At 54.8% G+C, this 14,358-nt stretch overlaps 1 protein-coding gene and 1 long non-coding RNA gene across 8 annotated transcripts in view; one reads left to right on the top strand and one right to left on the bottom strand.

Annotated features, from left to right (window-relative positions):
• ASCC2 (activating signal cointegrator 1 complex subunit 2) overlaps positions 1–14,358 on the top strand; it is a 35,872-nt gene that overhangs the window by 10,962 nt on the left and 10,552 nt on the right. For all 7 annotated transcript variants that reach the window (XM_040251020.1, XM_040251018.1, XM_040251023.1 and 4 more), the window contains 9 exons: positions 612–741; positions 5,271–5,338; positions 6,407–6,517; positions 7,387–7,499; positions 11,503–11,577; positions 12,002–12,109; positions 12,359–12,427; positions 12,645–12,719; positions 14,016–14,175. In XM_040251020.1, the coding sequence (XP_040106954.1) occupies positions 612–741; positions 5,271–5,338; positions 6,407–6,517; positions 7,387–7,499; positions 11,503–11,577; positions 12,002–12,109; positions 12,359–12,427; positions 12,645–12,719; positions 14,016–14,175 (909 nt within the window). The remainder of the gene's footprint in view (positions 1–611; positions 742–5,270; positions 5,339–6,406; positions 6,518–7,386; positions 7,500–11,502; positions 11,578–12,001; positions 12,110–12,358; positions 12,428–12,644; positions 12,720–14,015; positions 14,176–14,358) is intronic.
• LOC120871230 lies at positions 7,494–11,558 on the bottom strand. The gene is made up of 3 exons (XR_005722984.1): positions 11,484–11,558; positions 8,641–8,860; positions 7,494–7,879 (listed from the first exon to the last, which is right to left on the bottom strand). It is a non-coding gene; the product is annotated as an uncharacterized LOC120871230 (long non-coding RNA).

Below are 14,358 nucleotides of genomic sequence, written 5' to 3'. Positions count from 1 at the left end.
TGTGTGGTGCCCACATATTTACTTTAAAAATAGTATCTTTTCTGTTTTTCTAGCTTGTTAGCATGGAAACTGTTAAATATACACAAAAGTATCACGACTCCCACGTGCCCATTACCTGGCTTCAACAGTTAGCAACTTTCCTATCTTGCTTTCCCTCCCCCACTGAGTTTTCTGTTTTTCTTGGAGTATTTTATTTTTGTCCTTTTGAAGCTGTGCCGTGTGGCATGCAGGATCTTAGTTCCCTGACCAGGGATGGAACCTGAGCCCCCCTCCATTGGGAGCGCAGAGTTTCAACCTCTGGACTACCAGGGAAGTCCAGTCTTGTATTTTAAAGCAGTCCCAGACATCATGGTAGTTTACCTGTAAATAACTTTAGAATGAATCCCCGGCTGATGGGTTCATAGGGAACGTCTGCTTCCTTTTACGTTAGGGTGAGTGACTGTCGCTCCAGGTCAGTCCCCTTGGCTTGGGCGCATCCTTGGTGTGGACGGAGCTGCTTCTATTAGCCAGGCTCCCCCGATGGACCTGAAGGTTATTTCCTGTGAGCCTGCTATTACCCTGCCACGCACGTGTTTGGGGAGGTCGCTCATCCTCTCTTTGCTGTTCCTTAGGATCACTTCATTTCGCCCTCTGCTTTCGGAGAAATTCTCTACAACAACTTCCTGTTTGACATCCCAAAGATCCTGGACCTCTGCGTGCTTTTTGGAAAAGGCAACTCTGCACTGCTGCAAAAGATGATAGGTGAGTAGGATGTGGGGCCCAGGGCCTGGGGTGGGGCATGGGTGGTGCAGAGGTGACCCCCACGTGTCCACAGGGGCATCAGGGCAGTAGCAGTGGGCGGTGCTTGGAAGTGGCCTAGCGGATGTGTGTGTCAGCTCCGAAAGGAGTGACTCAGTGGCTGTGGGGGAGGGGCGACAGACAAGGGCAGACGAGAGCTCCTCCAGGATCTCGGAGCCCCAGCGTCAGGCTGAGTGTCCTGGCCCAAGGAGGGGGGGCGTTTGCTTCCGCGGTGACAGCTAACCGTTTGCCTGAGTGTGCACTGGTGACTCTGCCGACGCCCCACCTGTGTCATCTCAGGCGATGCTCATAGCCACCCTGTGACGTCAGCGGTGTCACCACCCCCGTTTACGGTTAAGGAAACTGAGGTTGAATGTTCGGGACTTGCCTGCAGGGTCGTGACTGATGAGTGGCCAAGCTGGGGTTGATGTCACGTGGGCATGAGGCTCACACTCTGGGCCTCGGTCACTCCCTGCCTGACGGGTGACATGGCCGCCTCAGAAATGTTGAGCTTTGAGTTGCTTCTGAAAATGGACAGGGGCAGGGGTCAGAGGGGACCCCTTGGGGTTGTGGAGGGAACCGACATCAGCAGTTGGAGCCTGTCGGGAGGCGGGGGTGCTGGAAAGTTCACGCAGAAGCTTTGTTGGGAAACGCCAGAGGGGACAGTGGCCCCAGGGGTTTGCCTTGGAAGAGGAGATTGTGGCAACTGGCCCAGCTGGTCACCCTGGACACTCCGTCAGCCCTCCTCACCCTGAGACTGTAGGAGAGGGTCTTCCTAATGCCCAGTTACAGAGCTCGGTCACCCCTTGAAATGTTTTCCTTCCTCCCTTTCCCCTCCAACCCCAGTGATAAAGGTAATATAGATTAATTTAGAAAATTTTGGAAGAGTATAAAGAAGGAGGAAAGTAATGATCAAATTCCTGCCCCCCACCCCCCACCCCCAGAGATGATCATTTGGTGATTATTCCCTTCTAGTCTTTTCTCTGTGTATTTTTTAAAACTGTATTTAGGGCCTAATGCATATGAAATTTCACATCCAGCTTTTTCACTGGCACAACCTCCAGTTTCTCATTCAGGTCTAATCATTGGCCTGATCATCAGTTAAGGGAAAAGACCCTTAATAATTATACTGTAGAGGATGGGGTGAGTACACAGAAGCAGCACGGTTAGTTAGAGAAACAATTATCAGGCCAGTCTAGTTGGAGCAGGGCATTCTGGGAGGGAGCGTGGGGGCAGGGGAAGAAGCTGGCATCAGATGGTGGGGGGGTGTGGGGAGGGCTCTGAGCCAGGGACCTGGGGAGGGGTACATTGCTTGGTAGCTAAAAGGGAAGGCCCTGGAGTTGAACCGCTCGGTCCACAGCTGTATTCTGGGCTGTGTCCCTCTGACTCGGGCAGTTAGCTGCTCTAAGCCTGAGTCTTCTCATCTGAAGAAAGGGAAGACTGATGATCCGTCCAGCCTGTAGGATGGTTGTGGGTTGTGAATATGAGGTAGGGCGCAGCACAGAGCCTTGCAAGTTACAGACACTCAGTAAGTGTGAGCTCGTATTGTGACGAGGCCGTGGGAGCCTCTGGGAGCACAGAGCAGGGCGGGGAGCCGTCCACTGACCCGGTCAATCTGGCAGCGTGCAGGTGGGGAGGGTGGTGATAGGAGGCCGTGGAGGAGGCCGGGCTTTGGCGTGGGCTGGAAGGGGAGAGCCTGGGTGGAAAAGGACATCCGAGAGGAGAGTTGACGGGGCTTCGTGAGGTTGGCTGGAGGGAGTGAACTGGGGTTGGGAAGCAGGAGGCAGTGGGGGTGTGTGCTATGAATAGAGACAAGGTCAGCGTTGGGTCTGGAGGCCATCAACCGCTCCGAGGATACAGGAGAAGAGGCCGTCTAGCCACAGACGAGTGAGGCTGGAGCGAGAGAACTCCGCCTGCTGCCGGGGTTCCAAATCTTTCGGATCACTTGACTCCTCTGAGAATCAGACGAAAGCTTGTCTCCAGGAAGACATAGCCCCTCATAGATTTTGAGCTGTTTAAGAACGTTCTCATCCCCAGATTAAGAATCTGAAATCGGTTTACGAAGGGAAGCACTGTCTTTGGCTCACGGAGGCTGGTTCACAGACAAGATGGCAGGATCAGGCATCAGGCGCCCCTTCTTATTGCGTGCATGTCTGTCTGTCAGTCTGCAGGCCCCTTCTCCACACCCTCCAACACATGCATTAGCTCTCTTCCCAAACCCTTGAGCAGAAGACAGGAGACACAGCATGGGGCAGCCTCTGCTTTCTCTGCCCCAGAAGCTCTTGAGCAAGGCAGATCAGCTGGAAGAGGGTTGACAAAGGAGACAGGGGGTGGGGGTGGGGGGTGGAGCATAGGAACTGGCCGACTGTCCTTCGGGCAGAAGCCCAGACCTTGCCCTGTCCCCACCCCCCACTTTTTTTTTAACCTCAAGGCTGGTGTTGTGAATCAGTGAGTGTAATTGTGAAAGCTGGGCCTTTCAGTTAGTCTGTGAGACCTTGACCCCACGGAGGACAGCCCTGGTCTCTTTGGCCATACCTCGCATTCACCCTGGGTTTCTGAACTGCTTCAGTCTGAGGACGGGTGCCATCGCTTTGGCTTTTTAATTATTTCTTTAGGAGATCAAAAGTCAGATCTTCCCTGTCATTAGGATCAGATAAAGGAAAAGAAAGAGACTCCAAAGAGCCCGAGGGTAGACTGTGAAATGTGATCTATTTTGACCCTCATAGAGCATCCCTGTTACTCAGGCCTGAGCGTGGGGAGGATCCTGAGAGAGTGCCTTCCCCCTTACCTGGCACTCCGGGTGTGGTGGGCACCGCCTTGTGGCCTGGGGATTGTGGGAGGAGGCCTGCTCCCGACAACTGGGTCCGGAGACTCTGCCTGCAGAGGGTGACACCTGCCTTCTGGTGGACTCGGCGCTGGGAGGTCACTGCAGGCAGAGGGGAAGGGCAGTTTCATTCTGTGAGGCTGAGGATGGTGTGAGGGAAGAATGCAATTCTAGGGATGGGAGAGGGTGGTGGGAGATGCCAGGAGAAGCCAGATCTTGCAGGCCCTTTGTGCCACGGTCAGGAGTTCTAACTTGACCTTGAGGGTGTTGCTAGGAGGATTCAGTGAGGAAGAGCAGAGGAACACTGCTTGGTCACTCACTCCCCATTCGTCAGGAGCAGGAGGTGGGCGCAGATGATCAGGGAGAACTTCCTTCACAGGCTGAGGGGTCAGCACCCATCTGGAGCGGGAGATACCAAGCAAGCTCCTGCCAGTAACACTTTCTGGAATCCCAGGACCAAGTGGCCTCCAGAAAAGCATTTAGAGAAAGTCCAGCCACCTAATGACTCGCTTATACACCCAGCCCCATCTGGCCTCTGATCTCATTCATTTTCAAGCCCTCCGGGATGGGGTGAGGGCTGCAGGGTTATGCTGAAGGCAGCCAAGGACAACCCTGCCCAAGGACGGAGGACCCCTAGGACTCAGAGCGTCCTGACAGCCAGCCAGCCTTCAGTGCCAGGATCGCAGTGGGATGAGGAAGCCAGGCCCCTTTTCGAGGTGGTGCCATTTTGCACGGTCCTGCCCCTCGAGAGCTGTGATCCTCTCCCCCTCCGCGTTGGGCAGCCGGAACACTTGGTTTCTGTCCCAGTGACCGTGTACTCTAACCGCCACTCTCACAGCAGCAGTAAACACTCGGGGCTTCCCTGGGGGCTCAATGGTAAAATCCAGCTGCAACGCAGGAGACAGGAGTTTGATCCCTGGGGCAGGAAGATCCCCTGGAGAAGGGAATGGCAACCCACTCCAGTATTCTTGCCTGGGAAATCCCATGGACAGAGGAGCCTGGAGGGCTACAGTCCATGAGATTGCAGAGAGTTGGGCATGACTGAGCGACTCAACAGCAACGCACACTTGGGGAGGGGCTTCATTTTCTGGGAATAACTGCGCATGTGTGGTAAACCTCCCCCCAGGTCTTTGGCCAGCCTCTCACCTTGGAGAGGGGCTGTGTACGGCTAGCAGGTTCAAAAGTAGAGGGTGAGAGAATTTCTAGAGAATTTCTCCAGAATTGGCCTTGCAGGACCCCTGGACCGTAGCACCCAGGTTTCTTGGGCAAAGAGATCACGTCTCCTAATTTTCCTGAATGACTCACTCCCATTTACAAAGCCAACACTGTCATCCAAGGCACAGTGCCCAAGTGTGATCATTCCCTGGGGACGGCAGGGTGAGCTGGTTTGACCAGGGCGGGTGGGTCTTTTACGTAATTCGCTGGGGCAGAGGTGCTTAAAAGGTTAAATTGTACTGAGGCGAGGCCCCTCCCTCACCCTGGGGAAGTTTCTAGGCTGGGCCAGACCTCTGTGCCAGCAGGGCCCAGGGCCAGGACTGCTCTGGTGCAGGCAAGCTCAGGAGAGGAGCGAAAGGTCACAGAACATGCTGGCAGCCATGTGGAACTTGTCTTCCATTCTGTCCACCCCCACCATCTTTCCCCAATTCCTACCTTTCTCTTCTCTTTTCAGGGAACATCTTTATCCAGCAGCCAAGTTACTACAATGACCTGGACGAAACCATGCCCACCATCCTTCAGGTACCAGCTCTTCGCCCTGCCCTGGGGAGGGTGGGGGGCATGGGGGCAGGGCAGGCCCATTCTCCTACCTGGAGATGTTGCTCTTCTTTCCTGCAAGAGTCTGGGAGAACTCTCTTCACCTCTTCACACCAGACGCACCTCCAGACCATGTGTTCTACCCCTCACTTCATTCCTTCAAATTTGTCCTTTCCCCTCTCGAACAGGACTGACATCTAAGGGCCGTCCAGCACTCATACGGAGGGAGCTTGGGGTGCACTCTGTGTTGTCCATCAACAGCCATCTGCCCCTGAGGATACCCCTGTACGTTTCTCAAGTCTGAGCTCTAAAGCCTCGTAGAATCATTTTTATGAAAAAATGCTCATTGTAGAAACTTTGGAAAATTCCAAAAAAATAAATAAATAAGTAGAAGAAGAAGATTAATCTTCCTCTGTAATCCTGCCACCAGGAGATAAGCACTGTTCACGGTACCTCCTAGAATTTTGCTGCTAGTGTACTTAAATGTGGTGCTCGGTTGCTAAGTCATGTCCGACTCTTTGCAACACCATGGACTGTAGCCCACCAGGCTCAGACTCTGTCCATGGGATTTCCTAGGCAAGAATACTGGAGTGGGTTGCCATTTCCTTCTCCAACTTAAATGTGGTGCGATCCACAATGAGCTCTGTTTTCCCCCTCACTATTGATTTGTCTTTTATTCAATACAGTTCCTATAAATCGCCTTGCCCTGGGCATCCAGAAATACATGTTGCTGACTGTATCTCTTAAATATCCATCCCCATACACTTGTCTAGCCGATCCGGGTCACATCCACAGGGTTTACGTACATTTCGTCATCATCATCATCCTCACCACAGTCCCACGGGAAGGATGTCCCCATGATTCCCTTTTGACACAGGTTCCATTCTGAGATGGTCACTGAGAAGCTCACTGTCTCACCTGGTGTCCCAGGGACACCGGCATATATCCTGAAGATTCCAAGGCAGTGTTGGGGTCACCAGTCCCTCACTGCAGGACGGGGGTCCCCGCTGCCAGTTCAGTAGGAAGTGAGAGAGTCACCTCTTGCGTTCACAGGTCTTCAGCAATATCCTCCAGCACTGCGGTCTGCGCGGGGATGGGGCCAGCGCCACACCCCAGAAGCTCGAGGAGAGGGGCCGGCTCAGCCCCAGCGACATGCCTCTCCCGGTGAGCTTGCCCTTCAGCCGGCTTCTTTCTGGCCAAGAGAAGGCCTGGAGCCTCCCCACTGCTCACAGCCCCTCACCCCACCCCGCAGGCGGCTTGGCCCATCACACACGCTTTCGGACATTTCAGCAGGTTTTCTCGCTTCATTTATGGAGTTGCGGAGGGAACAGCATGGAGGTTTAGCCTTCGCTTAGTTCAGCTGGACAGGTTCCTGGGTGCGTTTCTCATGGGGCCATTCATCCATGGCACCAGCATGCCCCAGCACATGCCAGGCCCCCAGGCTGGGCCATGAGGCCCCAGTGGTTACAGAAGCAGATGCCTGTGTTAGCACGGGAGTTAGAGCAGGGACGAGGGTGCGGTGGGCTGCCCTCCTGCAGCTTGTGCTGTCGTGGGAAAGCAGGCCTTAAACAAGCAAGCGTTCCAGAAAAGGGCACAGCGAGTGCCGTGGGAACAGGGCACCTCGCCCTGTGACCTGCAGATAAGTTCCCTTATCTGTAAAGTGGAGATCTGACCTGTGGCCCAGCCTCTTGTTTGAGTTGTTCGGAGAATCAGGGAGCCCTGCCTGTTCTCAACATGCTCTCCAGACCCGATGGCGAGTGGGGGCTGGGTGTCTTGGCCTCCCTGGGCTGTAATTTCTGTGTGGGACCTCCGGCGCTGTCTTCAGATTCAGGGATGGGTTCTCCTTCAGCTTCAAAGAGAGAATCGTATTAACCTGAGGCGAAAGGTCACCCTCGACGCCCCAGGGCACGCATCCTTTGGAGCTGCGGCAGGCAGACCCGAGGGGGACCCTGGGCTCTGTCCGCTTTGCCTCAGACCCTCGGCAGGGCTGTCCCTGGGGGTACTAATGCGGTGTTTTTCCTCCGGCCTGACAGGAGTTAAAGGACGTCGTCCTCTACCTTTGTGACACCTGCACCACCCTCTGGGCCTTTCTGGACATCTTCCCTCTGGCTTGTCCGACCTTCCAGAAACACGACTTCTGTTACAGGTACAGCGGTTGCAGTTGAGGTTTGGGTTCACATCCACGTTCAGCCAATATTTACTGGACGCTTAGAACCTGCCAGGCCCCCTCTTCCAGCGCCCGCCTGCGTGGAGGCTGCATTTGAGAAGGACTTTTACTGGGGGGGTTAGGAGCAGGGGAGGAGAGGGAGAAAAATGCCAGCCAAGAGCGGGGCAGTTTCCGTTCAGACCCGGTCTGCTGCAGAGCCCTCGGCACGGGTGGGCACAGGAGTGCGAGAGGCTGAGGAGGCTCAGGCTGAGGACTTCGGCCTCCAGCGTGGGGAGGCGCGCGCGCAAGCAGACGTGCGTCCACGTGGGGCCAGCTGGTGGGGCTGCTGCAGGAATGCAGACGAGGGAGCACAGCCCTGTCTGGAGGAATAAGAGACGGTTTCAGAGTGATGCTTAGATGAGACCTTAAGAATGAACAGCAACCTGCCTGGCAGAGAAAGCCTGCAGTGGCCCAGATGGTGGAGAAAGCCGTGCAGTGCAGTATGACGCGGGGTGTGAGTCGGGGAGTGGGCTTGGGGAGCAGGCGACCACAAGATGCGGCCCCAGGGAAGTCAGACCTGCTGTGTGATGTGTGTTGGTAGGCAGTGGGGACTTTATTGTGGAGGCAGGAGGGAGCCCTGGAGACTTCTATCCAAAGAAGTCATAGAAAGATCCTGCTGTAATGGAGAAAGACCAGGAGGGGATACAGCGGAGGGAGAAAGACCCTCTTTGCCCACTTAGCCCCATGGGCATCCGTTCCTTGAGCAGTGAGAAAGGGGTGCCGGGACGGGGGCTGGTAACTGGCTCGTTGCCCGGCAACTGTGGGGGGTGGGGGGCTGTCCTGCTGTCAGTGGCCTCCGGCTGTTCTTGCCAGGCATCTCCCCCAGCCATTCTGGGAGCTATCCAACTCCATCCCCCCTGCCCTCTGTCCACTGGGTCATTTGCCCAGCTATTCCACAAAACATTTATCTAGCGCAGACATGTGCCAGAGATGGCAGCTGGTGCCCTGAGCCCACCGGGTCCCCTGAGCTCAGCCTCCCAGAGAATGTTAGAAAAAAGTGCCAATCCACATTGTCCCCAGAAGAAAAGGGTGGGGATAGGACTTTTAAAAATGTTGTCACAATTTTTTTAAAGGTATTTACCTCATGGTAAATGTGGCAAACTGGAAACCTGGGAACTCCCCAGAGGTAGGAAATGAAATCACTCTGAACAATCAGGCTGTTGTTAGACTTATTTTCATTCACCATGAGCACTTTCCCATTTTGCGAAAGCATCTTCCCAAATGGGGCACAGATGGCCTTGGAAAGGGTCTCTGGAGATGGAAGGGTCCTTGCCGGAAGAGCTGAGTTTCCCAAGAGGTACCTGGAAGACATCACAATGGACATGAGTTTGAGTAAACTCCAGGTGAAGGACAGGGGAGCCTGGCGTGCTACAGTCCATGGGGTCACAGTCAGACTCCACTCGGACTGAACAACAACCCCCCTGGAGGCAGGGCTGCAGCTCCACCCGCCTCAGGGTGAGGAGGAAGAAAGGAAAACACTTTTGACTGCGAGTGACCCTGCCTTTGGCAAGAGATGCTGCCTCAGACCCACAAATAGCCTGAGGCTGGCTCAGCCTGTTCCAACTGTGCTGGAGGCCAGGAAGGCATGCTGAGCAGAGTCCTTAGTCCCCTCCAGGGCTCCAGGCAAGGGGTTACCTCACCAAACAGCCTCCAGCTAATCTCTCTGAGCAGCCTTCTCCGCCTTCCTCTCTTTCTGTCCTTTAATTTTATGAACAAATAATATATTCACAGGGTGTATAAAACACACCTTTGAAAAGTCTCCCTCCCCCCCTTCTCTACTTCTGTTCCTCACACACAACCATTGGGTTAGTTTTTTTGTGGAATTTTCCAAAGATATGCATGTAAATATGCACATATACGCAAATAAACATATTATCTACCTCCACCCTCTTTTTAATATTTCATATACTGGCATATTGGGCATCCCACGTGACTCAGTGGTAAAGAATCCACCTGCCAGTGCAGGAGACTCAGGAGATAGAGGCTAAATCCCTGGGTCAGGAAGATCCCCTGGAGGAGGAAATGGCAATCCACTCCAGCGTCTTGCCTGAAAAATCCCATGGACAGAGGAGCCTGGCAAGCTACAGTTCCTGCGATTGCAAAGAGCTGGACATGACTGAGCACGCACACATCCTGGTATATTATGAGTGCTATATGTACTGTAGGCTTTCTGCTTTTAAATTTAATGCGTATCTGTACAAGGACCACCTTCAGTCTTTGGTATCTCTGAGTAGAACTCCACTGTGGGGGACCCCAGACCCCAGAGATGGCACTTTAGGTTTTTTCCAACTGTTTGCTATTACCAAAAAAAAACACCAAAATACATTGCCACAGAGGCTAACTTTGCACCTAGGTCACTGTGTACCTTTACAACTATATCTGAGGAATAAATTCCTAGAAGTAGAATTGCAGGAACAGATGGCACATGCATTTGAAATTTTCACGGATTTCGCCAAATCACCCTCCATAGGGGCTGTTTCAGTTTACCCTTTTACCAGCAGTGTGTCATGGCAACACCTGACTCTGTTTGAGCCAAACTGTCCTCTCTGTCTTCTGGGTGCCACGCTGTGGGCCTCAAAAGCCCCGCCCCTTTTGGCCTGCCTACCCACATCTACCAACAGCCCCACACCAGGAAAAAGTGGCCAGGAGCCAGCGATCGACAGACGAATGTTTACAGGGCACATTACATTTGCTGCTGCAGATTCAGCTCAGTCCTAGGAAATCAGCTGCTTTTCTGGCTTTGGGAACTTAAGATGTTTAGAGATAGAATTACACCCCGGAAGAGAGGTAGCTGCATTTTAAGGTGTAAGATCAGCATCTTCTGAGCGCTGTGTGTCTGGTTCCAGAGAGGAATAGTCACAGGGGTGAGCTTATGGTCAGGAAACATGTGGCTAGGATGGAGAGTTGGGTTTTGTGTTTTTTTTTTATTGGAGTATAGTTGATTTACAGTGTTCTGTCAGTTTCAAGTGTCCAGCAAAGTGAATGAGATATATATATATACACACACATATACATATATATATATAGACACACATATATATACATGTATACATACATATATATACACATATATACATGTACACACATATACACATACACGTATACACATATATAGGCTTCCCTGGTGGCTCAGTGGGGAAGAATCTGCCTGCCAATGCAGGAGACGCAAGTGGTTGGGAAGATTCCCTGGAGAAGGAAATTGCAACCCACTCCAGTATTCTTGCCTGGAAAATCCCATGGACAGAGGAGCCTGGCAGGCAATGGGCCATGGGGTCGCAAAGAGTCAGACAACTTAGCAACTAAACAACAACAACAAAATATGTGTGTTCCACTCTTTTTCAGATTCTTTTCTCATATAGGTTGTTACAGAACATTGGGTAGAGCTCCCTGTATGGTACAGTAGGTCATTATTAGTCACCCCTTTCACGTGTACTGGTATGTATACGTTAATCTCAATCTCCTAATTTAGGGGATGGAGAATTTAAGTCTGAGTTGAGGACAGGTGGCTGTGAGGTTACTGAGGTGAGAAGCCAGCTTGGCTGGCCTGTACCAGGTATAGATGTACCAGAGAGAGGAGTTCCACTCTGATATCATAGGAGATAGGGAGCTGCTGGCAGTTTCTGAGCAAGAAGAAAGTCACCTTGTACCTATTCCTCAAAGCTTGGTGCATCCTGGGTGGCCCGCTCATTGCTCTGTGAGAATGAGCCCCTCTGGATCTTGGACTCCCATCTGAGCAGGGGGCGAGCTCCAGGTCACTGCCCACCAGGCTCTTCCTAGGACCAGCCACAGCGGAGCAATCTGGGCTGAGGGAGAAACTTGTCTTGGGGACAACCTGGCAGGAAGAAATGGGCCCTCCTGCTCCCTTGTGCGTGCTTTGATTTTTCTAAGGAAGTGTGAGATTTCTGAGCTAATCCAGCCTTTTACCCCGTGTGTGTCATTGCAGGCTAGCTTCCTTTTACGAAATAGCCATTCCCGAACTGGAGTCTGCAATTAAGAAGAGGAGGCTTGAAGACAGCAAGTGAGGCGGGGACAAAACTGCGGCCTGTTATGGGAGGGCCCCAGCTCACCCGTCCTGGGCTTCGGCGCCCCCTTCTCTGTGTCGAGGGCCAAGGACCAGGGACGAGAGGCCCCGCAGTTTCAGCTAGTGCTGCCCTCCCTACCTAGCAGCCTCCTGGCAGCAGGGAAGCCTTTCCCCCTCAGCTGTTGCTCCAGACTCTTCCGCTGGTTCCTGAGCCGCCATTTGAACTGACAGGTGGCCCTGGAACTAGCCAGCCTCTCAGAGCCTGTCGCCCTTTGCCAGCTGCTGTCAGCGGCGACCTGAGGCTTTCTCAGCCCCCGGGGGATGGAGGGCAGGGTGGGGGCCACCTGCAAAGGCTGTGAGGAAGCTCCCCTGGTGCCTTTCTGCCTCTCAGATCTACTTTTCTTTCTCTCTGGCCTCCAAGGCTGCTAGGTGACCTGTGGCAGAGGCTCTCCCATTCCAAGAAGAAGCTACTGGAGATTCTCCACATCCTCCTGAATCAGACCTGCCTCCTCCCGGTCCTGGAAAGCAGGTGGGCGTTCGGGATCCCCTGCCCGCCCAGGCGGGAGAGCCCCCTCCCCAAGCCCCCCTGGGGCGCTGCCGTCATTGCATGGGGCTCCCTCCCCTGCCCCGGGGTTGCCCAGCAAAGATGGGAAACCGGGAAGAATGCCTCTTTCCTCCGACTGGCAGAGGGAGGCTGCAGAGGGGTGGGGCGGGTGGGGAAGGAGCCAAGCCTGTCTGCAGGGAGTGAGCTCATCCTCTTCTCTGTGTCCTGTTCCAGCTGCGACAACATTCAGGGCTTCATCGAAGACTTCCTTCAGATCTTCAGCTCCTTGCTGCAGGAGAAGAGGTGAGCTGGGAGTAGCAGCAGGAGGGGGCCCAGTCCTCCCACCAGCCCCAGGAGAGGCCTTCCGTAATAGAGACCCTGCCCTGTGCTCACCATGATCTAAGCTTTTGGTGTTTGTGGTTGGGCAGCAGACGGGGAGTGGCAAACCAGCCTGGTGTCCCCGCCACCCTCTAAGTCCCGCCCCCACCCCACCAACCCTCTGACTCCCGCCCCCCTCCAGGTTCCTGCGGGACTATGATGCGCTCTTCCCCGTGGCCGATGACGTCAGCCTTCTGCAGCAGGCCTCCTCCGCCCTGTATCCTTCCACCGCAGCCCCCGGGGTGGGCCTGGCCCTGCGTCCTGGGTCCTGGGTCCTGGGCCCTGACCGGATTGGACCCAGAGGAGTGGAGGAACCGTTTAGCCCCAGAACACGTGGGAGCCAGCTCTCCCTGACACCCTGTTTTGGGAGAAGACTGCTCTGATCCTCGGGGTACACATAGCCCTCCTTTCCCTGGTCTTTGCTGAGCGTCTGGGGCTGTGTGACCAAGAGGGACTCAGCCCTGCCCTCGGGGACCTCACGCAGGATGGGAGAGGGATAAGCAAACAGGCAGCGAGAGTGTCACTCAGAGGCAGGGGAGTCGAGGGGAGGAGGCGGTGTCACACAGAAGCGAAACCCAAGTTGAGAATAGCACAAGGAACAGGAGATGGCCACACCCTGAACTAAATGCTCCCCGGGCACAGTGTTGAGCCCATAGACGTGAGCAGCCTGCAGGGCACTGAGGGGCCGGGGTCTGGTGGGGGCCGGGTTTGGCCGTGGCAGATGAGCCCTGGGGTGGCCCTTGCTGAGGAATTTGGGGTGAGCCCTGCAGGTGCTGGGAGACCTGGAAGGATGTGAAGCGGAGGTGGACCTTGTCAGTCTCAGACTTCGGGTGGTGGCCACTTGGGTTGGAAGCAGCATGAGGGAGGGACTTGCCTCGTGGCCCAGTGGTTAAGACTCCATGGTCCCAATGCAGGGGGCCCAGGTTCGATCCCTGGTCGGGGAGCTAGATCCCACACACTGTAACTAAAGATCAAAGATCCCGAGTGCTGCAACTAAGACCTGGCGGAGCCTAACTAATTAATTTTTTTTTTTTTAAGAAAGTATAGAGTGAGAGAGTCTAGAGCAACTACCCAGCGTCTGACTTGGCAGCACCCAGGGTACTGGAGAGGCACAAGGGCCCGGGAGGAATGGGCCTGCAGGCCATTTGGATGGTGGGGGTAGGTTGCTCAGTCCAGCCTCAGGGACACCCTGTGGGCCAGCTTTTGCAGAAAGCCCACAACGGGTTGGACAGGATGCCCGGTGGCAGTGACCCCACCGGGCCCTCCTCCTGGGGGGGTCTTTGTCCCAGGACCCTTGGCTGCCAGACCCTGGCCCTGCCCTTACGCAGAGCTGCTCTCTGCTGAGCTGCAGGTACTGGGTTTTGAGGCTCTGTGGCTGTGGGCTGGCCTGCTTCCCCAGGCAGCCCGCGGTGCCTGCAGGGTGCAGCCCAGATGGCCCCTGGCTCAGCCACGCAGTGAAGGGTGGAGAGAGGGCTGTGGTCCCTGAGAGAGACTCCTTAACCCGTCCTCCCAGGGATGAGACACGGACCGCCTACATCCTCCAGGCAGTGGAGAGTGCCTGGGAAGGGGTAGACCGGAAGAAAGCCACCGGCGCCACGGCCGAGAACCCTAACAGAGTCGGGGAGGCGGCGGAGGTGCTCAGCGGGCTGTCCTCACTCCCCCAGGAGGAGGAGGTGTGTGACGGGACTGGCCGGGGCAGCGGGAGACCTCCCTTCTGTGTTCCCGTGAGGAAAAGGGTTTGTTTTGGGGTTGACAGCTTCTGAGCTGCTGGCCTGCTCTGCGCTGCCCTTCGAGGGTTCTGAGCCGAGGGCGAGCTGGAAGGCCTGTGAGGTAGGCAAGGCGCTTAGCCATCAGGG

The sequence above is a fragment of the Oryx dammah genome, unplaced genomic scaffold (assembly GCF_014754425.2).
Source record: "Oryx dammah isolate SB20612 unplaced genomic scaffold, SCBI_Odam_1.1 HiC_scaffold_12, whole genome shotgun sequence".
In the NCBI taxonomy this organism is placed as follows: Eukaryota; Metazoa; Chordata; class Mammalia; order Artiodactyla; family Bovidae; genus Oryx; species Oryx dammah.
This window is presented reverse-complemented; position numbering and strand designations above follow the sequence as displayed.